The 25,872-nt window shown below is 40.7% G+C and overlaps 1 protein-coding gene across 1 annotated transcript in view; it reads right to left on the reverse strand.

The window, feature by feature from the left end:
* LOC126455945 (sialin-like) overlaps positions 1-25,872 on the reverse strand; it is a 194,820-nt gene that overhangs the window by 48,169 nt on the left and 120,779 nt on the right. The window contains exon 9 of the mRNA XM_050091705.1: positions 10,903-11,038. Within this exon, the coding sequence (XP_049947662.1) occupies positions 10,903-11,038 (136 nt within the window). The remainder of the gene's footprint in view (positions 1-10,902; positions 11,039-25,872) is intronic.

Raw genomic sequence — 25,872 nt, forward strand, 5'->3', positions numbered from 1 at the left:
CTGTGCACGATTTTTCTTTAAAATCTGTATACACATGCGCGGAGAGAAATGTGAGCGCAGAGCATCCAGCAAGGATGGAGCAATACAATGTCTCCGCCCGGGAGTGGCGCGTACGTCACAGCACGTGACACTGCGAGTCTTGTGAATGCCAGCAGCTGTCTCCGACAGGAAGCCAGAAACTATTTCAGACGAGTTCAATAACGCTTGATTGCTTGTTTAGCGCATATAGCCCTCGATAGCACACGAGAAATTTAAGAACTTTAGGGAGTACTTTTTCAGCCCTGCACGGAGCAGAGCGTTTTCGAAGTATGGCGAACAAGCCGACTAGTGTGACGTCACAAGTTCGTTGCAGGGCCCGTACATTTCTTTGGTCCCGGATCGCTTAATCGTACTTCGGCGTCGCGGCTTGGATGTGTCGTGCAAACTCACAGAATAAGAGGGGCTGGCGGCAATGGTTACATTCTTATACAAACGAAGAATAATCGGTAATGTGTCACTTACTTTTGTGATAACATTCTGACAGCCTCATTAACGACCTTGGCTACGTACATGTAATCGAATAACGATCTGTACACTCGACGTTGTAATTGCTTATGAGATAAGCAAATTACAGAACAGTTTGTTAAGAGTGGTTACGTGATTTTGTAGATAGTTGGCGTAGAGGTGAGATCTCTTACAGCCCTTGAACCTCTGCAGATGGAGAAGTCGCAAGGTACAATTAGTGGCACTGCATAGCAGGGCCACAGCATCAATAAACTACTTGACGGCGACCGTAAGAAAATAATCAAGGTAGAAGTGATCACAAAAGCATCAGGGCGACAAATCGTTAATGAAGTTGTTGACTCAGTTACAACATCTACATTGAGACGAAAACACTTCATTATGGCGCCCAAGGTGAAGGGCGCGAATAACAGGCACTGAAGTGAGAGAGCTTTAGCGATGGTAAAAAGAATTTTCAAGAAACAATGTAGAAGCGAGCAGAAACGTTGTGTCGCCCAATGTAGGTTGACCGACTTGGTGAAGGGGACAAAATATCGAGTTCGTCGCTACCCGTCCAATGTGATTACAATATTTCAGAAAAAGTAAGTTTTTTGTGCAAAGCAAACAAGCGGGAATTATCGCGTCAGAAGGAATAACGATATTAGTGACCACAGCAATCAAGTCAACACATGAGTGAAGACATATTTCGTCAACGAAACGGAAAATTCCAGCGTGCTGATTCCGAGCCTACGAGTACAGCTGCAGCTCCGCCTCGCAGGACAGCTGTTGTTCAGCTGATTACGGCAACGTCTACGTAGCGGCTCATCGAGACATCGCTGCACCCACACGACGTATCAGCAGCCTGGTGCAGCTAGCGGTGATACTGATTAAGTGAGCTGTAATCAACCCAAAACCCTGAAACTCTATTCTTAGCAATTCCTCGTGCGGAAGCCGATAGAAGGGTGTGTCACTAATTGTGCAGCTGTGTTAGAATGTAATCTCATCGGCGAAGGGATTTTTAGGTTTATGTATAGTTCCTCTACATTGTATGTCCGTTTTTGCATGTGAAATAGCAGAAATAATGCCCTTTAAGCACAAATAGACGAATTAAAAATGTTACTCTACTGGCGATTAAAATTGCTACACCACGAAGATGACGTGCTACAGACGTGAAATTTAACCGACAGGAAGAAGGTGTTCTGAAATGCATATGATTAGCTTTTGAGAGCATTCACACAAGGTTGGCGCCGGTGGCGACACCTACAACGTGCTGACATGACGAAAGCTTCCAACCGATTTCTCATACACAAACAGCAGTTGACCGGCGTTGCCTGGTGAAACGTTGTTGTGATGCCTCGTGTACGGAGGAGAAATGCGTACCACCACGCTACCGACTTTGATAAAGGTCGGATTGTAGCCTATCGCGATTGCGGTTGATCGTATCGCGGCTTTGCTGCTCGCTTTGGACGAGATCCAAAGACTGTTAGTGGAATATGGAATTGGTGGGTTCAGGAGGGTAATACGGAACGCCGTGCTGGATCCCAACTGCCTCGTATCACTATCAGTCGAGATGATAGGCATCTTACCCGCATGGCTGTAACGGATCGTGCAGCCACGTCTCGATCTCTGAGTCAATAGATGGAGACGTTTGCAAGACAACCACCATTTGCACAAACAGTTCGACGACGTTTGCAGCAGCATGGACTATCAGCTCCGAGACCATGGCTGCGGCTACCCTTGACGCTGCATCACAGACAGGAGCGCCTGCGATGGTGTACTCAACGACGAACGTGGGTGCACGAATGGCAAAACGTCATTTTTTCGGAAGAATCCAGGTTCTGTTTACAGCATCATGATGGTCGCATCCGTGTTTGGCGACATCGCAGAGAACGCACATTGGATGCGTGTATTCGTCATCGCCATACTGGCTTATCACCCGGCGTGATGGTATGGGGTGCCATTGGTTACACGTCTCGGTTACCTCTTGTTCGCATTGACGGCACTTTGAACAGTGGACGTTACATTTCAGATGTGTTACGACCCGTGGCTCTACCCTTCGTTCGGTCCCTGCGAAACCCTACACATCAGCAGCATAATGCACGACCACATGTTGCAGGTCCTTTCTGGATACATAAAATGTTCGACTGCTACCCTGGCCAGCACATTCTCCAGATCTCTCACCAATTGAAAACGTCTGGTCAATGGTGGCCGACCAACTGGCTCGTCACAATACGCCAGTCACTACTCTTGATGAAATGTGGTATCGTGTTGAAACTGGATGGGCAGCTGTACCTGTACACGCCACTCAAGTTCTGTTTAACTCAATGTCCAGGCGTATCAAGGCCGTTATTACGGCCAGAGGTGGTTTGTAACGCCGGAAATGCATGTCCTCCTATTTCCATCTATTGTACTATAAATTTTTTTCCTTATTTTGTTACCTGAAAATATGACGTTTCCGTGTCTTTATATATTGTAATTCTTTTACTAATTGTATATACATGTATATTTGTGTCGATATATAATTGGTTTGTTTTGTAAATATTATTTGTATTTTTACTCTGGGTCTTGCCTAGGAAAAACTATGCTATCGAACGATTACATCGATAGGTCGTGTGGAGAACCAAAGTGTTTACGATCTTTGAGAGTGTTAACTCTGTCGCGTGGAGCGCGGGCAGAAGGAGGTCTGGCTGGGGTAGGGCAGTGGAGCAGGTGTGTTGTGTGACGCTCCCGCGAGTTGCCGCGCTTTCGGGGTTTGGCAGCATGTAATTGCGCTCGACTTGCTATGTTAGTTTCTGACATGGTGTCGCGGACGGGAAGCGTTAGCTGGCACACATCAAGAGCCCGTTTCGGCTGGAGGCCGTGTCGAGAAGAAGGCGCGCCAACATCCAGCTTCTGCAACAGCGACGGCCACCAATGAGTGACTGTCGCCACCTCCTCGATCGACGACTTCAAACCTTCAATCAACCAACAAGGAAGACTGGTAGCAGGTAAAGTTTTAGAACTGTATGGCAGACCTCAGCTTTTCAAACTGTTAAATTTTTCTCACTAAATTACAGCAACGTAGCATGAACCTTTGTTGCTCATTGTCCCAATTGCATTACCAAGCAGGGTCTCTTCCTTTTCCGGAATGAACCCGAGTGTCGTTGAAATTCAAACGCCAGCATTAAAGTAATATCATTCGATTTCACTGCTTTAATTTCAAAGTTCAGTTAAGGTATTCATAGCTGGCTACAATATTTAGATTACACAAGCACAAATTAAGAGTGCGAGTTTTGTTACCGTATTTTAGCTTACCTGTGACTGCAGCTCAGCTTGGTATGTATGAAATTTTACTATTGTTAATTGTTCAGAATCATTTAATTCAAGTTCAAACTTAAATCTCTTATTTCTAAATTGCGTAGATTGAAGTAGCTTCTGAAATGATTGTTGAGGTAGCCCAAGACTAACCGTGTTTTACTAAATTTCGATGTGCTTCAGAAACAAAGCTCACAATTAATTTCAGTCACTAAATTAACTTTCAATTTTCCGGTTTTATTCATTCTTTTGCTAAATTAAGTCAGAGTGTAGCGAAATTTATTACTTCTGACAAATTTTCAGTTTTCACACTACACGTGTCAACCTTCAGTTGCCACGCTTCTAGTGCTAATTATATGCGTAATAACCTTTCTTTTTTAGTTACTATAGTAATTGTCCATAGGACTGGCGACCGTAATTTCCCCCAAATCTCAAATATCTAATTACCGCTAGTTAATTGTTAACGTAACGGCCGCACATTTACTTTCTTTATTAACTTTACCCCTTTTCAAAATTAATTTCCACCAGTTTCATTTGCATTTTTCTTTTCATTTAGATGTAACCCTTTCCTCCCTCTTTACCGACAGATTAACTTCGTTGACGATTGCTTTTACCAAATTTCCATTAGGTACACGCGCTTTAATTTTTCACTGTCATTAAGGTCGATAAGTGAGGGGGAGGTTACAGGTTGTTCTGGGTACTGGTCCCTCAGGATCTATGCACCCAACTTGCGCGAAAATGTAACCACATGTGAATTCTAGTGTAATATATTTGTCCAATGATTACCCGTTTAACATCTGCATTTTCTCTTGGTATAGCAATTTTAATGGCCAGTAGTGTAATAAGCGAAAATGGAGGAATTACAAAATGGCACTGGAGCTCAGTGGGAGGAATTAAAGCAATCAGACACGATAGCTACGAAAATAGGCTCTTCAAATACTTAATTTTACAATATGGACGAGACCTTAGTTAGTTTACCTAGGGATTTGCGGGCTGTAATACGAAAACAATGCGATATAGTGACCTGGAAGGACGTTGCAGAACAATTTAAAGAAATAGACGCTAAAACAAAACGATCGTAGAGGAACGATCCACTCTGGAGCTACTTACATGAACAGTTAAATCTCAGAGACGTGAAATCGTGTAGAAGCATTAGAACAAAATAGGGAACTTGTCGAAATAACTAGTGATCCGAAAAGCGCAGCTAATTTGGAGAAACGTTTGCAGGTATTAGTAGAACAAAAGGTGAAAAAGTAGATTCCGCCAGCGCTACATCTAATTCTGTGGACGACGCTGTTGAACATCTTCATAAATTTCATAAGTTATGGGAAGCGCTAGAAAATCTAGGAATTTAGAAATAAGACCACAGTATCTAACTGGGTTATCAACTCATCCGATAGAACAAGTGCAGAAAGGAAATGGAAAAAAATTGGTTAAAACAGTTTTCGAATTTGAACTATATAGTGAGATACATTCAATACATTTCGATCTTCACGCAAGCGGAATGGAGAACCACTCATTCGGATGAATTGCGATGATTTCCAGAGGAAATTTAAAAGAAAGAATTGGTCAACGAGACACAAGAAAAATTAACTCTGGATTTAGTAATTTCCAAGGACTATATCAGTACACAGGGTGGCTATAGTGGCATTTGACTAGATCTAAATATTTGCACAATTCTCAGAGGAAAAAACTTAGTACCGGCCCTGGTATCACCTTACTTTTTACAGAGAGAAATTTGGTTGAGAGGATGAACTAATGTAGTAATCTCTTAACTTTTATAGAATGCCTAGACACAGTAAATAAAGAAAGGGGAGATTTCACTCAAGGACAGAATCGACATAAAGACAACAGCGAAAATAATCGTTATCCGCCGAAGTTTCAAAACACCCTGTATTGAATCAAGCATTCAAATTGGCATCAGACACTTCCAAATATGGTGTAGCTCGTGAACTGTTCCAAACTGAATAGCATCCCGAGATAGTGAATATAACACCACAGCCTTTCCTAGCAGAGGCCTAAATAAACATGAACTCAAACAACTATATAGCTACAGAGAAAGAATTGTTCGCTGTTGTATGGAGCATAAAAATGTTTCAAACTCTAATTTGGAGTTTGAGATCAACACATGTAGACAACTTCAGGCCTTAGATTTCCTTGAGGAAAGAAGATTGCTGCATAGTCAATTAATAAAACTTAATTTTAGAAAAGGTTCTTCAGAAAATAAAGTACTATATGTATTGTCACGATTACCGTTTGGCATGAACGAAATGACGAGAACTGGAGGATCAGGAGTTGCTTTTTCCATCAATTTCTTACCTTTAAATTCTGCCAAATATGAATTAAGGTGGTTAGCATTATGATAAAATATGATGTAAAGATAGATGAATATTTTCAAGAACAGCGACAACAATGTGACCAGGCAGTACTAATACTAAAAGAAAAGTTTATGTGGAGTATAAGCGAGGAATATTTATTTTGGAAGTTGTGAGAGATTATTTGTCAGGTGTAGGCAACCACGCATATGATATATTAGCAGTGGAAGAAAATTTTTTTTGATGCATGATAAACGAGAAAATCGTTTATACTGTGATACGACGCGCATATTAGTTATGTCAACTGAATGGGATTAAAAGAAGTGTGTTAACACTACCCCTAAAACATAAGGCCACTTACTAACATATACGTGCAAATTAGATTACATTGCACGCATACTGTTTGGGCGATGCTATGATAGGCGACATTAGAGTAATACCCAACAAGAAAGCACTAACAACTATTTTAACAAATGGCGAGCGAAGTTACTCTATAAAACTCACGTTGTCTCCGATAAGAATGCGCTATTGCATAGAAGATTTATATAAATGTAATAAAAATGCGATAGTTATTAATATATTACGTCTCTTACTGTAAGATGTAAGAATTAAAGAGCTGCTAAGTAAGGGTTTTGTACCTAATAATTGATAAAATATGATTAAACAGAGATTAACAACAAACTAGGTGGTGTTCTCTACAGGTTTTAGGTAGCTGTGTTTTAATATATGTAGCGATTTTTTGTAAATATAAATGAAAGAAAATGCAATAAAAATTACGTAAACACTCTGCACTTGTCCATAGATTTTAAAGTAAGCGGTAGATAACCGTGTTCATTATACAAAACAACAGGAATTTAATAATACTGAATAGGTTCTTGGCGAACAGCATTTAAAGATAAGCACCTGAGAAACAGGGATCGATATTAAATACTTCGATAATCTGTACAAACGTGTAAGGAATGGAATTACGAAAATTACAAAAAAAGATACGTAAAAGTAGAAAGCAGGAAATTTGTGTTTTAATTACCCAGGTAAATCCACTAGGGTACGATGACAGATATCATAAGAAAGGTCAGAGACTTTGCATAAGTTTAAAATTATAAAATGAGATTTATCCGCATTTGATGTAGGTAGAGAAGAGATGAAAGAAAGGCGACCTCACGGAAGGAATTGTCTATTCAGTGGTCAGCTGATCCATGGAAGGAAGGAGCTGATCCGTTTTTCTTTGGAAGGGAAACTGAAGGAACACTTACATCGAAAATACAACAATGTATGTACATAGTGTCTGCATAAAGAATAAGTTATAAGTGCTACTAGCACATAGATACGAAGCTATCAACTGACTAGAAATCACACTAATGAAGTTATCTCCGAAACAGGTCGGAGCAAATATACTTACCGGTATGACAATCATTCTTTGAATTTTCGTTTCTGTACATGTTGGATAAAATACAAATCTGAGATTTGAAACCGTGCAAAGGAGAGCAGATTAAAATGTCAGTATGTAGCTTCTTACGACAAATAAAGACTGAAAATTTTACACCTCAACAAAGTTGAGAAAGTTAATGTTGTTGCAAGCTAATCAAATGAACTAAACATTGACTAGGAAAAATGTAATCGTCAAAGAGACTGAGCAATCGTTGCAAATGCTTTGCACGTGGTCTGGTGACAGTGTAATGATGTATGAGCAAAGTACCCGGCTGTTAATGCAGTAAAATATACAATGAAAAAGTCGTCCATTACATTGTAATTTCGTGTTTAAATAAATGTTGCTCCAGAAGTTGGACCATAATGGAATACAGGCTGTGGCTCACAACTGGTCCACCTCCTACTTTAACAACACACAGCAAATGGTCATTATTCAAAGTGCTGAAAATGGCTATGATGTGGGGTGTGAGTGGGGCATGGTTAAGTGGGGGAGGGGGGGCGGTGTCCCAGGGATCAGTGTTGGGGCCACTCCTATTCTGTATTTATATAAGTGATATGCCCTTTAGTATTATGGGTAGTTCTAAAATATTTCTGTTTGCAGATGACACTAGCTTGGTAGTGAAGAATGTTGTGTGCAACATTGGCCCTGTTGCAAATATTGCAGTTCATGACATAAGTTAAAATCGTGTAGAAAATAAACTAACTCTAAATCACAGTAAGACTCAGTTTTTACAGTTTCTAATCCACCAGTTCAACAAAACCCGACGTTTTAATTTCTCAGAATAGGCATATGATTGGTGAAACTAAAAAGTTCAAATTTCTAGGTGTACACATATATAGTAAACTGTCGTGGAAAGCCAACATTCAGCATCTTGCTCAAAGACTGAATGCTGCATTTTTTACTGTTCAAACAGTATCTGAAGTAAGTGATCATTCGACACAAAAATTAGTCTACTTTGCTTATTTTCTTTCGCTTATGTCATATGGTATTATATTTTGAGGTAACGCTTCCCATTTTAAAAGGATATTTTTGCCTCAGAAACTGGCGGTTCGAGCAATAAGTGGCGTACGTTCGCGAATCGCTTGTCGACCCCTGTTCACTAGTGTGGGTATTTCGACATTGGCCTCTTAATATGTATATATTCTTTACTGTCGTTTCCTGTTAACAACATCAGCTTATTCCCAAGAAAAAGCAGCATTCACTCAGCCAATACCCGGCAAAAATCCAACCTGCGTTTGGATCGGACTTCCTTACTCTTGTGCAAAGCGTTGTGCAGTGTCCTACAGCATCCATTTTCAATAAGCTACCTCAAGAATTCAAAAGTTTTAGCTGTAATCCACACGTTTTCAAATCGAAATTGATGAGTTTCCTCATGGGTCGCTCCTCCTAATATGTCGAGGAGTTCTTTGAAAAATTAAGCTTATTCTTGTTGTATAATTGATTGCGTTTACTGAAACTTACGGCTTGACTTTTTTTGGTTCATAAATATTTTAATTTTATCTGTTATTACATTTACGTTGCAATTTCAAGTATTGACACGTTCCATGACTGTGGAGATTTACACCTCAAGTTGGTCCTACGGAACTTGACGTCTAAATAAATAAATAAAAGAATACACACAACAGAGGAGTTAAATGATTTTAATACAACCCTCAAAATTGGATTTGGAGACAATTTCTCTATTGATGCACACTCTTTCCACATTCCTAATGATTCTCCTTGACGATGTGACCTATGGGGTACAATGAATGAATGAATCAATCAATCAATCACTACGTGAACGAATGCAAAAAAAAGAGATGTGCATTACGAACACGCCATCACAATAGTGTTTCCGGTGTAGAATAAAAATATTCAAGTGTCTACGGTCATACTCAAATGCTTTTACTTAGTATTAATTTGGGGCGTCTTCAGAACTATATAGTGTAAGACAGAGCCATTGAATAGTAAGGCGTTTCTGTTGAAGAGAAGTTTATTAATTTTTTATATCACAGAAAAACTTACATTGTTCTAATAGGAAGTAAACTCTTATCACAACTTCCGGAGAGACGCTTCTCAAAACTGAAGCAGAAACAAGCCATGCAAAAACAATATCCGCGTCTCACACTTACACAGATATAATTACGGATTCCTCAGATCTCTTGGTCTCGACGGAATCACATCTTCATACATCAAAGTTCTTCAGGTACATCATGTTAAGTTAGATTAAGTTATAGTTTCACAGCCACTTCTATTGTATCATAACTGTCAACCTTCTGTTGTAGGTGTAGTAATTCATGCATATATGATGTGGATGCTACATTTTTTATTGGCATGTATACATTTGGTGTCGAATAAAGTATGTTTCTTCCAAGTGACGTTGGTGTGTTACTCAAGCTGCAGGAAAGGTGTATGTTTTGCAGAGCTGTCCTTTCCTGTGATTTCTTTATGTGTAAAGTTTTATTGTGAAGAAACTTTTGTTTCTCAAACTGTATTCCATGTGGCTAGCGGCGTCTCTTAGAGTTGCTCAAGCTGCAACCTTTTCTATAGTTTCTGGAAAAGAAAAAAAAGAAATTTCATTTGTTATTTGCGAGTTAACAATATGGTCAACTAGTTTAAAAGTGCTTGTCATGTACAGTATTTCCCGACAACACAAATTTAAACGAAGAGCTCTCAGCACTCTCAAGTGTTCCAACTCAGCATTTGCTTCAATATGGCTTTGTAGAAAAATGGAGACCTGCCGTTTTTAGACGTCTTGGTCCGCAGTAAAGGTGACGGTTTCGTGGGTCACAATGTGTTCCTTAAAGCAACTCACATTGATCTATATCTGCAAAATAAGAGCTGCCACCACCCATCCCAACGCAGTGGTGCATTACCGACTCTTGGTCGCAGGGCGAGAGTTATCTCAGATCCAGAGACCATATCAGCAAAGCTTATACGTCTTCACTATGTGTTTCTACATTACGGGTACTCTGATTAACAGATTCGAAATGCGTTTCAACCGGCACACACTAAACCTCAAGAACTGCCAGAAGAAACGGGCAATTCCGTCTTCTTATTTCAATATTCAAGCGTTCTGCAACCTTCTGAAGTGCAATGAAATCCAAGGCTCGATTGCTCTCAAGTATTAATTCAGTTGCGCGCCATGTTGCAAAAGTAAACTAGACGTGATTGGACTCAAAATTTTCACGCCTATGTGCACGATTACTGGTGCAAACTGCAGGCAACTGGCGCACGTAAACATGCCCACGTAAACACTATACAGATACATGTTACCAAACACCACGATTCGGCAACTGATGATAAATATTAACGGAGTATGACAATATACTAACAACTTCGAGAGAACTTCTAGAAGCACTTTAGATCTAGTAGCACTAGAGCTAAAGTATTCATGGAACTCACCTTTGTTCTTTCCTCTCGAATAGTTAGGGGCGTTCCAAGGTTGAACTTCCCCATCAGCGAAAATAACGAAAATCAGATTGCCCACGAAGAAGACTCCAGCTGCCGTGAGGAACACAATTCTCCACTCTTGAATGGTCTGTTGGAAAGAATTCAGAAAAGCTCAAAGTTGATGGAACAAAAGTTCTCACAAGTTGATGATAAAGATCTCCAGTCACTAGTTTACTTTAACTAACAAGCTCAGAAGTCACAGCCAAACTAAATAAAACTGGCTTCTCACTGATTTGTGCAGAAATGCAGCTGTAGTAGTTACGCAAGTAATGGGGTAAAAAGACTTCTGGCACACTTTTGATGTGAAACAGATGTTGTTGTTGTTGTTGTTGTTGTTGTTGTCTTCAGTCCTGAGACTGGTTTGATGCAGCTCTCCATGCTACTCTATCCTGTGCAAGCTTCTTCATTTCCCAGTACTTACTGCAACCTACATACTTCTGAATCTGCGTAGTGGTCTCCCTCTACGACTTTTACCCTCCACGCTGCCCTCCAATACTAAAATGGTGATCCCTTGATGCCTCAGAACATGTCCTACCAACCGATCCCTTCTTATAGTCAAGTTGTGCTACAAAATCCTGTTCTCCCCAATTCTATTCAATACCTCCTCATTAGTTATGTGATCTACCCATCTAATCTTCAGCGTTCTTCTGTAGCACCACATTTCGAAAGCTTCTATTCTCTTCTTGTCCAAACTACTTATCGTTCATGTTTCACTTCCATACATGGCCACACTCTGTACAAATACTTTCATAAACGACTTCCTGACATTTAAATCTATACTCGATGTTAACAAATTTCTCTTATTCAGAAACACTTTCCTTGTCATTGCCAGTCTACATTTTATATCCTCTCTACTTCGACCATCATCAGTTATTCTGCTCCCACAATAGCAAAACTCCTTTACTACTTTAAGTTTCTCATTTCCTAATCTAATTCCCTCAACATCACCCGACTTAATTCGACTACATTCCATTACCCTAGTTTTGTTTTTGTTGATGTTCATCTTATATCCTCCTTTCAAGACACTGTCCATTCCGTTCAACTGCTCTTCCAAGTCCTTTGCTGTCTCTGACAAAATTACAATATCATCGGCGAATCTCAACGTTTTTATTTCTTCTCCATGAATTTTAATTCCTACTTCGAATTTTTCTTGTTTCCTTTACTGCTTGCTCAATATACAGATTGAATAACATCAGGGAGAGGCTACAACCCTGTCGCACTCCCTTCCCAATCACTGCTTCCCTTTCATGTCCCTCGATTCTTATAACTGCCATCTGGACTCTGTACCGTACAAACTGTAAATAGCCTTTCGCTCCCTGTGTTTCACCCCTGCCACTTTCAGAATTTGAAACAGATATGATCGTTAAATTGAGCAATTAATTACCCCCTCCACTAAACTACTGTTATGTAAATTAATTTATCACTCCCTAGATATACCTATTGGCATGGTAATTCACTTATGACCCCCTGGGAAGAATCCATCCCTCTGAGAATCTCCGAGCCCTTCCTCTCCTCCTCCACTGCCCTTCTGGGAAAGGGATATTTTTTGTCACCCCTTTCCAGTTCAGTTCTGAAACCATTTTCACTTCACTGGAAAATCCCCCACCCCTTCCCCATGCCACACTTTCCCTCTCCCCACCCCCATCTTGAAAATGGCAGAAAGATTCACTCCGTGCTGAGAGGAAAGATCTCATGATACGAAATTCAAATCAGTGTCAATAATATATTACATAATCAATTTGCATACTCTTTATTTAAGGAGAGACAGAAGGCAAATGGGCTCAAAAAACCGATTTTTAGATTTTTTCGTTTCTTAAATACCTGCTGTTTCCTGCATAGAACAGTTTTTGTTTCTTACAAATATGACGATTTTTTTGTGAGTTATGATGGTTTTCCTATGCTCTGTGCGATCTGGCATTTAAATTCCATGCCTTCTTTTTTGCACTATGCAGAAATAATGCACTGGTGTCTTTTATTCCTTTTATGGTATTTCCTGCTTGTATTGTTTTATCTCGTCAAGGTTTCCTACCCATTCTCTGCTACCAATTCTCATTTTTTCGACCATGTTTGCCATTGTTTTCGAGCGTTATCGGCTGTACTTTCTGAAGGTTTTTGCGAGTGAAGTATGTGCTGATCTACATTTTCTCTGGCTTAGCACGTTTTTATAAAAGTGCGGCAACTAAAGAAATTCTCACCTAAATTAAAATTCAGAGGAAATAAATACGTAAAGGTAAATAAGATTGATGGGTCAAAGGTACCAAGAATATTGGTCATAAAGATAATCAGCACCTCAAGAAAGAAACTGCAGTGTCTTCAAGGAGTTTTCTTTCCAATCACCTTGGGGAGATGAATACTCATTTGGAAATATTGACCCTTAGCATGCCCTGTGATTTCATTTCCAAAAATACTGTGGCAGATTAAATGGTGGTGATGTATCCTTGGGAGAGAATCAGTGTCTCCACAAAGTGATTGTGTCTCACCTGATGTAAAATTGTACAAAATATGGTGCAGTTGCTACAACAATGACATCAGAAATGACAAATAATAATTGGTATGAGAACAACATAAGGCTAGTTTATGCTCTCAGATGAATTGTTAAACCGATGGAGGCAGGCAAACTCTTACACTATGTGATCAAAAGTATATGGACAGATGGTTTAAAATCGCACCCTCCATCAGTAATGCTGAAAGTCAATATGGCGTTGGCCCACCCTTAGCCTTGATGACAGCTTCCACTCTCTCACGCATACATTCAGTCAGGAGCTGGAAGGTTTCTTGGGGAATGGCAGCCGATTCTTCATGGAGTGCTGCACTGAGGAGAGATATCGATGTCGGTCGGTGAGGCCTGGCACAAAGTCGGCGTTCCAAAATATCCATAAGGTGTTCTATAGGACTCAGGTGAGGAATCTGCGGAGACCAGTCCATTACAGGGATGTTATTGTCATGCAACCACTCCGCCACAGGCCGTGCGCCATGAACAGGTGTTCGATCGTGTTGAAAGATACAGTCGCCATCCCCGGATTGCTCTTCAACAGTGGGAAGCTAGAAGGTGCTTAAAACATCAATGTAGGCCTGTGCTATGACAGTGCCACCCAAGACAACAAGGGGTTCCAGCCCCCTCTATGAAAAACACGATCACAGCTTAATACCACTGAATCCGAATTTTATTGTTGGCACTACACATGCTGGCTGAGGACATTCACTGGGCATTTATCACACCCACACCCTGCCATCAGATCGCTACACCGTGTACCGTGATTCGTCACTCCACACAACCTTTTTCCACTGTTAAGTCAACCAGTGTCTACACTCCATACACCAAGCGTCATTTGGCATTACCGGTTTGATGTGTGGCTTATGAGCAGCTGCTCGATCATGAAATGCAGGTTTTCTCACCTCCTGCCTAACTGTCATAATACTTGCATTGGATCCTGATGCAGTTTGAAATTCCTGTGTGATGGTTTGCATAGATGTCTGCCTATTACACATTACAACCCTCTGCAACTGTCGGTGGTCTCTGTCAGTCAACAGACGACGTCGGCCTGTACGCTTTTGTCCTGTACATGTCCCTTCATGTTTCCACTTCACTATCACATCAGAAACAGTGGACCTATGGATGTTTAGGAGTCTGGAAATCTCGCGTACAGATGTATGACTCAAGGGACACCCAATTACCTGACACGTTCGAAGTCTGTGAGTTCCGCAGAGCGCCCAATTCTGCTCTTTCACGATGCCTAATGACTAATGAGGTCGCTGATACGGAGTACCTGGCAGTATGTGGCCGCACAATGCACCTAATATGAGAGAAGTATGTTTTTCGGGGTGTCTGGATACTTTTGATCACGAAGTGTATGTGCATTAGTTGACATTCCAAATCCAACTGCAAAATTTATGACTTACAGTAAAATTATTAGAATTGATGTTGCTGAAGTTTGTAACGTCTCAATGATGGAAGCAGCTGAAGAAGAACTCAGGAAAAGCAATATCCATGAAGGTGATGATATTGTGCATGCTTTCATGGCAGATGGCAGAAAAGTGGCCACTCTTTACTAAATGGTGTCATGACACCTACAGCATTTGAAACATGCAAGGTAATTGATGCAAAATTTGTAGCAGATGAAATATCCTAGTCCAAGTTGTAGGATAGAATTAGCAGTAGTTTTTAAGATTTTTAATCATTCGGTGGCCAGCAGAGGTGTCAGACACACACAGTATTTAGAGGACAGTGACCGCAAGGCTTGTGACAGAATCTGTATGGAACAAATCTGTGGTCCTAACGTCACACTTTCTAAATTAGAATGCATTGAGCATGCCCAGAAGAGAATGGTGTCCAGGTTGAGAAGATTACTAAAAGAAAAGTGGAAAATACTACTGGAATATGGCAAGAAAATAGTTGGTAAAGGTCGCCTGACAAATGTTGAAATACATAGATCACATAATTGTTGTGGCTTGGCCATAAGAAATGTTGGGCATGTAGAAAAAATGAAAAAGCCTTATGGACTATATTTTTCCATAAGATTTCCACAGATGAAAATCCTCAGCACTGTCTTTGTCTGAACGATCGTGACACTTGGCGCAAGTACAGGAGAAGTGCAAAATGTGACCACAAATATTCTTTACCTCCAGCGGTAATCAATGAAATTAAACCTACATTTAGAGATCTTCGTAAGACACTTCATTGTAGAAATGCCTTCATGGCCAAGCGCAAAATTTAGATGAATGTGGGAATTCTGTCATTTGACTCAGCTATCTAAAACTGTACTTCTTCAGATTTGTGATACTATTTTATGCTTCAGTGAGGGTGTAACAAGAAAACTGTATGTTTCGGAAATATTGAGCATAGAATCTAGTGAAAGTACTGCAAAATCCTTGGTGCAGGTAGATAAAGAGAGAATCTGTAAATCAGAAATTGCTAATTTAAAATGAGGAAAACAAGATAGAAAAGAAGAGGAATCAAGAGAGGAAAAGAAAATCAGTATGATTCAGATGGTGCTCAGTATGCTCCAGGTAACAGTTAGTGGTAAGTAATTCTTATCGATAAATACACTAAAATTGCAGCCCTAAACTTTAAATTGATTTTTGTCCAAAACTACAATTTTTGATTTTCAGGTACCATTATTTTCTAAATTAATTGAATTAAATGTATGAAATAGGGTCCATTTGTACACAGGATGGCAACAACTTATTACAAGTAAATTGAGAACCATCACCCCAACAAAAACTGTTTTATAATGATGAATGTACTAAAAAAGTGAAATTTTATCAGTGAAATTAAAAAGTATTTCTTTAAATCCATAAGAGGTATTTTGTTCACTTTACTTGTAAATGCAGCACATATGTTCATTCATATATGTTCAGTCAGTAAAAATTTAACTGCTTTAACACTTACAGATCTTTTGAAAAGTGTACCTATTCAAAGGGTGAAATAGCATTGGCAGAAAAGGGATTGAAATTACTATCCATCTCCCCTTAATCAGTTTGTGGAACACATGGTTCCCATGCTTGAGTAGAGCTGATTTCTGCATCCCCCGCCCCCACTTTCCATGATGAAATAACTGTAAGTGCTCAGGGATGGAATGACATATGGTATATTAACTGCCGTTTTCGATACTAAATACCAACTACAGAGCGGAAGTCAGCGTACTTTGATTCCGATATCTGGGAAACCATCTTCACTCTCTCTCATGTGGTTACTTCCTGTTGTAACAACTGCACCTCAATCCTGTAGACCAAGGTGACGTGCCTACCATGCCTGAGGGACCTCCATTAGTTCTCGTGGTTCCTGACCAAACCATCAAGTGGAGCCATTCCCTAGATCAAGAAATTCCAGACTCGCTACCTGTCTCTGTCTCTATTAAGTGGTTACTTCTTGTTTGTGTGAACACATGTATGAATCAACATGTCCAAAAGTACTGAAAGAGGTCTTCATCCTTCCTCAGAAAACTGCGCTCTTCTTGGTCTAGAGGTAACGTCTTTGATTGGTTATCAGAAAGTCATTGGTCCCGGGTTTGAAGCCTGCCACCACTTTAAATTTTGATTAATAATCAGCATTGGTGGCCGAAGACTTTCAGCATAAGGAGTCACACTATTCTGCCAGTGGCCTTTACGACTGTACTGGGCACTACACATTGAAGTTTGAATAGTTTTGCTCGAGCGCCCGAGTGATATGGCACACCTGTTGTAAACTCAACTTTTAAGGTGAAATAAAACATAAAAAACCATGCAAGCAGTTATTGCGGTGAAATTTAAAATGTTGAGTCACTCATGATGATTTATAATTTAGACAAGTAGTTTTTTTTCGGTATATTCACTAAACACTTAAAATGCAGTCTGAAGGGCTTTTATGTAAGAGCGGCCTTTAACAACTGTTGCTACAACACTTCACTATAAAATTCATATGTTGCAATCACGGCATTCGACAGACTGTTCACAATTCACAAAATACACTCTTATCTGCTATCCTAAACCACTATATTGCACTTCACTACTATACCCCCAGAAGTGTGGCACTTCCAGCTCTTAGCGTTGCTCAGAACCAACTGTCCTCAAAGATGGCAGCCCTATCCACCCTCGAAACGACTGCCTATCTCAAAACAATGTTTGACAAAAATTACGAATATTCTAAAACTATACACAAGAACATGTATGATATATTGACAAATATGGAAATTTCTGGGCAATAAAAATTTAAAGTTCAGTTTTTTGTATCTGCCGCTGTTTTCTCACAAATAATATTCTTGTGGCGTGATTTTGCTTTTCCCAGACTTTTTAATACAAACATAAATAAACAAATACATGTATAATTACTCATCTACCTCTTTGAACTTTAGAATGCTGTCGCTAGTTTCGTCTCTTCAAATACATTTAATACCAAAAACACAGTTTCTCTCAGTTGAATCCCATATTCCGACCTCTCATTCAAAAATGGTACATGTTTTGCTAAATCGACTATGATTGCTCGATGATGTTCTACTGGCCCCATCAGTAGACACTTTGTTTATATTAATCGGCCAAAGAATTGCCGAGATATTAGCTTTTAAACTTCCATAAATTTACGATTTTTAAGACTACAGTAACATTTAAATTATTATATATTTTTGTGGTGCGTCTAGACAACTTGATTTTACATATTTTTCTGTCCATGAGTGCCAACTCGCACTTCCGTGACACTCTTAGTTTTGTTTTTATCAATTTTTCTCTGGCGTATAAATCTCTCCGCCGACCGCGGTGGCCACACGGTTCCAGGCGCTGCAGTCGGGAACCGCGCGACCGCTACGGTCGCAGGCTCAAATCCTGCCTCGGGCATGGATGTGTGTGATGTCCTTAGGTTAGTTAGGTTTAAGTAGTTCTAAGTTCTAGGGGACTGATGACCTCAGATGTTAAGTCCCATAGTGCTCAGAGCCATCTGAACCATTTTTAAATTTCTCCAAGCGCGCAAACACGACCATTTACGCCCCTGCCTAGCGCCCGCACGGGTTTTTCCAAGGCCACTTACCACTAGCCGCTCGTCACGGCCCCATAGCAACCGCCAGTCACGTGCTCTGCGGCAGCAAACTGCCGCTCTAAACTCCCACCACAGCTTGTACGCTCACACCCTGTCAATGAGTGCGAAGGAGCGGTCAGAGTTTCAGGGCACTCTCTTCTCCTTAGGGTGGGAAAATGCTCCTAAAGGGGAAAGAATCAGCAACAATCAACGGCATGAGAATTTCTAGTTAGGGCAATATCAACAGCAGCAGAAAATCGAATAAGTGGAGTAGAATTTGTCTTGAGTAGGATGGTAGAGCAAAGAGTGCGTTACTGTGAACAGCTTTGTGATAGGGTTCTTCTTATCAGAATCGAGCAAACCAGCACCGACATTGATAATTCAGGTATACATGCCGTCATCGCAAGCTGAAAATGAAGTTATAAAAAATGGTTCAAATGGCTCTGAGCACTATGGGACTTAACTTCTGAGGTCATCAGTCCCTAGAACTGAGAACTACTTAAACCTAACTAACCTAAGGACATCACACACATCCATGCCCGAGGCAGGATTCGAACCTGCGACCGTAGCGGTCGCGCGGTTCCAGACTGAAGTACCTAGAACCGCTCGACCACTACGGCCGGCATGAAGTTAGAGAGGAAGTATATGAGGATATTGAAACAATAATGTAGTACATAAAGGGGGATGAAAATCTAACAGTCATCGGGGACTGAAATGCAGTTGCAGCGGAAAGAGTAGAAGCGAAGGCTACAGAAGAATATGCGCTTGGGACATGGAATGAGAGAGGAGATAGATTAACTGAGTTCTGCAATAAATTTCACCTAGAAATAGCGAATACTCCGTTCAAGAGCCACAAAAGAAGGAGGTATTCATGGAAAAGCCTGAGTGATATGGGAAGGTTTTAGTCAGATTACGTCATGGTCAGGCAGAGATTCCGAAATCAGACACTAGATTGTAAGATGTACCCTGTAGCAGACACAGACTAAGATCACAATGTAGTAGTGATGAAGAGTAGGTTGAAGTTCAAGAGAGTAGTCAGGAAGAATCAGTGTGCAAAGAAGTGGGATACGGAAGTACTAACGAATGAAAAGATACGTTTGAAGTTCTCTAAGGCTATAGATGCAGCAATAAGGAATAGCTCAGTATGCAGTAAAGTTGATAAGGAGTGGATACCTCTAAAAAGGGCCATCGCAGACGTTGGGAGGGAGTACATAAGTACAAAGAAGGTAACTGTGAAGAAACCATGGGTAACAGAAGAAATACTTCAGTTGATCAATGAAAGGAGGAAGTACAAAAATATTCCAGAAAACTCAGGAATAGAGAAATACAAGTCGCTGAGGAATGAAATAAATAGGAAAAGCAGGGAAGCTAAGATGAAATGTCTCCATGAAAAATATGAGGAAATCGAAAAGAAATGATTATCAGAAGGACTGACTCAGCATACAGGATAGTCAAAAGAACCTTTGCTGATATTAAAAGCAAGGGTGGTAACATTAAGGGTGTAACTGGAGTTCCACAGCTAAATGCAGAAGAAGAGCGGATAGGAGGAAAGCTTATGTTGAAGGCCTCTATGAGGGGGAAGATTTGTCTGATATGATAGAAGATAAAATAGTAGTTGATTCCGAAGAGATAGTGGATCCAGTATTAGAATCAGAATTTAAGAGAGCTTTGGAGGAGACAGACAGCATTCCATCAGTATTTCTAAAATCATTGGGGGAAGTGGCAACAAAATGACTATTCAAGTTGTTGTGTAGAATGTATGAGTCTGGCGACATGCCATCTGATTTTCAGAAAAATATCATCCATCCATACAATTCCAAAGACTGAAAGAGCTGACAAGTGCGAGAACTATCGCACAACCAGCTTAACAGCTCAGCATCCAAGTTGCTGACAAGTATATCATTCAGAAGAATGGAAAAGAAAATTGAGGACACGCTAGATGACGATCAGTTTGGCTTTAGAAAAGGTAACGTCACAAGAGAGGCAAGTTTGACATTGCGGTTGGTAACTGAAGCAATACTAAAGAAAAATCAAGATACTTTCATAGGATTTGTCGACCTGGAAAAAGCGTTTGACAATGTAAAATGGTGAAAGATGTTCGAAATTCTGAGAAAAATAGGAGTAAGCTATCGGGAGAGGTTGGTAATATGCAATTTGTCCTAGAATCAAGACGGAACATTAAGACTGGACGACGAAGAACGAAGTGCTCGGATTAAAAAGTATGGAAGACTGGGATATAGTCTTTCGCCCATACTGTTTAATATCTACATCGAAGAAGCAATGATGGAAATAAAAAAAAAAAGTTTCAGGAGCGGAATGAAAATTCAAGCTGTAAAGATATCAATGATACGACTCGTTGATGACATTGCTACTCTGAGTGAAAGTGAAGGAGAACTGGATAATCCGATGAACGGAATATACAGTCTAACGAGTGCATAACAAGGATTTAGTAAATCGAAGAAAAGTGAAAGTAATGAGAAGTAGCAGAAATGAGAACAGCGAGAAATTTGACATCAGGATTGATGGTCAAGAAGTAGATGAAGTTAAAGAATTCTGATACCTAGGCAGCAAAATAAGCTATCATGGATGGAGTAAGGAGGACATCAGAAGCAGACTAGCATTGGCAAAAAGAGCATTTCTGGCCGAGAAGTCTACTAGCATCAGACCTAAGCCTTAATTTGAGGAACAAATTTCTGAGAATGTATGTTTAGAGTACAGCATTGTGTGGTAATGAAACATTTACTGTGGAAAAACGAAAAACCAGAACAGAAGACAATCGAAACATTTGAGTTGTGGTGCTAAAGACGAATGTTGAAAATTAGGTGGACTGATAAGGAATGAGGAGGTTCTGGCAGAATCAGAGGGGAAAGGAATATATCGGAAACACTGACAAGGAGAAGGGATAGGTCGATAGGACATCTGTTAAGACATGGGGGAATGACATACGTGGTACTAGAGAGACTGTAGAGGATAAAAACCGCAGAGGATGACAAAGGTTGGGATACATGTAGCAGATAACTGAAGATGTAGGTAGCAGGTGCTACTCTGAGATGAAGACACTGCAGAGAAGAGGAATTTGTGGCGGGCCACATCAGACCTATCAGAGTGCTGATGATTAAAGAAAAGTTGGCTAATGATAGGGACAAAGGGAGAGTTGGCGCAATTGTAATATCAAAAATAGTGGGAAATAGTCCATTTGCACTACACAACCAAATTAATTATTTAACATTTAACAGGAGTGCAATAGATTGCTTACAACACTCACCATCTTAGGATGATTCTTCTTTGTAATAAAACATGGTTTCAATGTTTGAGAATGACACACAAAAATTTTGGAAATGGAGTAATTAAATGTCTACCACAAATAGATCGTAGTGCTATGAGAACATACGGACTCTTCTCCACCATGACATTTCCACTAAAAATATACAAAAAAAAAAAAAAAAAAAAAAAATCTTCTGATCGCACACACTCCCAACTGCTGCGAAGCACGCGCCATCTGCTGACTGCTGGAGAGCGTCTGTAACACTGGTTGGGAGATGCCCGCATACACATTGGCTACACCAGCAGTTGCGTGCACATCTCCAACCGTACCAGATGCTCAGAGTCTGTAGAGAATGTCGTTGTGACCGCCAAAGATGAACCGATCAATTCACATGGGGGGAATAATCGCCCAGCGCAAACACTCAGCATATTGAAGCTTCTCACACGACACATACATCCATCTTATCACCGCTCAAGCAGCATACTGGTTACTTCTCTGTCAGCTATCCAGAGGGTGGTGCCACCGGGAGTTGTTCCTGCAGCTGCAGGCCATTTTTTTGTAACTAACCATGCGTCACAGGCTAAACTCCGCTATCGGGTGGAGAAATGTAGGGTCCCCCTGAATAGGTCAGGCGTGCACTACACGCCGGAAGCGGCTACAAGGGTAGCGCAGTACGTGTGGAGTGCACATGGGGGTTTTTTAGGTTAGAGAATTCCCTCCCTAGGCCCGACAAGACGCCTCCTGAGACGCGGCAAGGTAGGAGTAGGCAAAATGCAACAGGGAATAACAATATTAATGCGCTAATAGTAAACTGCAGGAGCGTCTATAGAAAGGTCCCAGAACTGCTCTCATTAATAAACGGTCACAACGCCCATATAGTACTAGGGACAGAAAGTTGGCTGAAACCAGATGAAATCCTAAACTCAGATTGGAATGTATACCGCAGAGACAGGCTGGACAGTGAAGGGGGAGGCGTGTTTATAGCGATAAGAAGTGCAATAGTATCGAAGGAAATTGACGGAGATCCGAAATTTGAAATGATTTGGGTGAAGGTCACGGTTAAAGCAGGCTCAGACATGGTAATTGGATGTCTCTATAGGCCCCCTGGCTCAGCAGCTGTTGTGGTTGAGCACCTGAAGGATAATTTGGAAAATATTTCGAGTAGATTTCCCCACCATGTTATAGTTCTGGGTGGAGATTTTAATTTGCCGGATGTAGACTGGGAGGCTCAAACGTTCATAACGGGTGGCAGGGACAAAGAATCCAGTGAAATTTTTTTAAGTGCTTTATCTGAAAACTACCTTGAGCAGTTAAACAGAGAACCGACTCGTAGCGATAACATATTAGACCTTCTGGTGACAAACAGACCAGAACTATTTGAAACAGTTAACGCAGAACAGGGAATCAGCGATCATAAAGCGGTTACGGCATCGATGATTTCAGCCGTAAATAGAAATATTAAAAAAGGTAGGAAGATTTTTCTGTTTAGCAAAAGTGACAAAAAGCAGATTACAGAGTACCTGAGGGCTCAACACAAAAGTTTTGTCTCAAGTATAGATAGTGTTGAGGATCAGTGGACAAAGTTCAAAACCATCGTACAATATGCGTTAGATGAGTATGTGCCAAGCAAGATCGTAAGAGATGGAAAAGAGCCACAGTGGTACAACAACCGAGTTAGAAAACTGCTGCGGAAGCAAAGGGAACTTAACAGCAAACATAAACATAGCCAAAGCCTTGCAGACAAACAAAAATTACGCGAAGCGAAATGTAGTGTGAGGAGGGCTACGCGAGAGGCGTTCAATGACTTCGAAAGTAAAGTTCTATGTACTGACTTGGCAGAAAATCCTAAGAAATTTTGGTCTGATGTCAAAGCGGTAGGTGGATCAAAACAAAATGTCCAGACACTCTGTAACCAAAATGGTACTGAAACAGAGGATGACGGACTGAAGGCCGAAATACTAAATGTCTTATTCCAAAGCTGTTTCACAGAGGAAGAGTGCACTGTAGTTCCTTCCCTAGATTGTCGCACAGATGACAAAATGGTAGATATCGAAACAGACGACAGAGGGATAGAGAAACAATTAAAATCGCTCAAAAGAGGAAAGGCCGCTAGACCTGATGGGATACAAGTTCGATTTTACACAGAGTACGCGAAGGAACTTGCCCCCCCCCTTCTTGCAGCGGTGTACCGTAGGTCTCTAGAAGAGCGTAGCGTTCCAAAGGATTGGAAAAGGGCACAGGTCATCCCCGTTTTCAAGAAGGGACGTCGAACAGATGTGCAGAACTATAGACCTATATCTCTAACGTCGATCAGTTGCAGAATTTTGGAACACGTATTATGTTCGAGTATAATGACTTTTCTGGAGACTAGAAATCTACTCTGTAGGAATCAGCATGGGTCGTGCGAAACCCAGCTCGCGCTATTCGTCCACGAGACTCAGAGGGCCATTGACACGGGTTCACAGGTAGATGCTTTGTTTCTTGACTTCCGCAAGGCGTTCGATACAGTTCCCCACAGTCGTTAAATGAACAAAGTAAGAGCATATGGACTATCAGACCAATTGTGTGATTGGATTGAAGAAATCGTAGATAACAGAACGCAGCATGTCATTCTCAATGGAGAGAAGTCTTCCGAAGTAAGAGTGATTTAAGGTGTGCCGCAGGGTAGTGTCATAGGACCGTTACTATTCACAATATACATAAATGGCCTTGTGGATGACATCGGAAGTTCACTGAGGCTTTTTGCAGATGATGCTGTGGTGTATCGAGAGGTTGTAACAATGGAAAATTGTACTGAAATGCAGGAGGATCTGCAGCGAATTGACGCATGGTGCAGGGAATGGCAATTGAATCTCAATGTAGACAAGTGTAATGTGCTGCGAATACATAGAAAGATAGATCCCTTATCATTTAGCTACAAAATAGCAGGTCAGCAACTAGAAGTAGTTAATTCCATAAATTATCTGGGAGTACGCATTAGGAGTGATTTAAAATGGAATGATCATATAAAGTTGATCGTCGGTAAAGCAGATGCCAGACTGAGATTCATTGGAAGAATCCTAAGGAAATGCAATCCGAAAACAAAGGAAGTTGGTTACAGTACACTTGTTCGCCCACTGCTTGAATACTGCTCAGCAGTGTGGGATCCGTACCAGATAGGGTTGATAGAAGAGATAGAGAAGATCCAACGGAGAACAGCGCGCTTCGTTACAGGATCATTTAGTAATCGCGAAAGCGTTACGGAGATGATAGATAAACTCCAGTGGAAGACTCTGCGGGAGAGACGCTCAGTAGCTCGGTACGGGCTTTTGTTAAAGTTTCGAGAACATACCTTCACCGAAGAGTCAAGCAGTATATTGCTCCCTCCTACGTATATCTCGCGAAGAGACCATGAGGATAAAATCAGAGAGATTAGAGCCCACACAGAAGCATACCGACAATCCTTCTTTCCACGAACGATACGAGACTGGAATAGAAGGGAGAACCGATAGAGGTACTCAGGGTACCCACCGCCACACACCGTCAGGTGGCTTGCGGAGTATGGATGTAGATGTAGATGTAGAACTGTAGCTTCCTGTCAGCCAAGCCCTATAACTGCCGCTGCCGCTGATTGCAGCACAGTAAAAGACAAGCAGGTGCAGCTTGTATGTATAGTTTTAACTGTAATTCCTACCCGACCAGACACACCACAGTTAAAAAATTCCACTTTACTTTATCTGATACGGGGATGTCGTTGTCCACAAACCTCGAATTTCTCCCGCAAAATGTAGATTCCTTCCTTTTGTATCAGTTATTTTCGAAGACAGAAGAATTACAAGCATTTTCACATCACTAAGATATCGTTATTTGTTGTGAAAATTCTGTACATCAGTATGGTCTAGGCTACATTCCCTCTAAGTATTCTTTCATTAGATAAAAAAATCTGTTTTTGTCAGCTTAATACCTCATACAAACTGCACCACAGGACTAGAATATCAAGCTCAATTTTGGCTCATGATTGAGTGCTAGGAGCGTGCTCTACGTCTGTCACAGGATGCCTCCTCACTTTCGAACTCTCGTAAAATATCCAGATGCCTCATCATCTATGAAGTGTCTTTCGGCAGCGGCTCAGACGAGTTGTAAATATCATGTTTATACTACGTATCACTTCGTAAATTCTGTAATACAGCTCATT

Source organism: Schistocerca serialis, chromosome 1 (assembly GCF_023864345.2).
Source record: "Schistocerca serialis cubense isolate TAMUIC-IGC-003099 chromosome 1, iqSchSeri2.2, whole genome shotgun sequence".
Classification (NCBI taxonomy): domain Eukaryota; kingdom Metazoa; phylum Arthropoda; class Insecta; order Orthoptera; family Acrididae; genus Schistocerca; species Schistocerca serialis.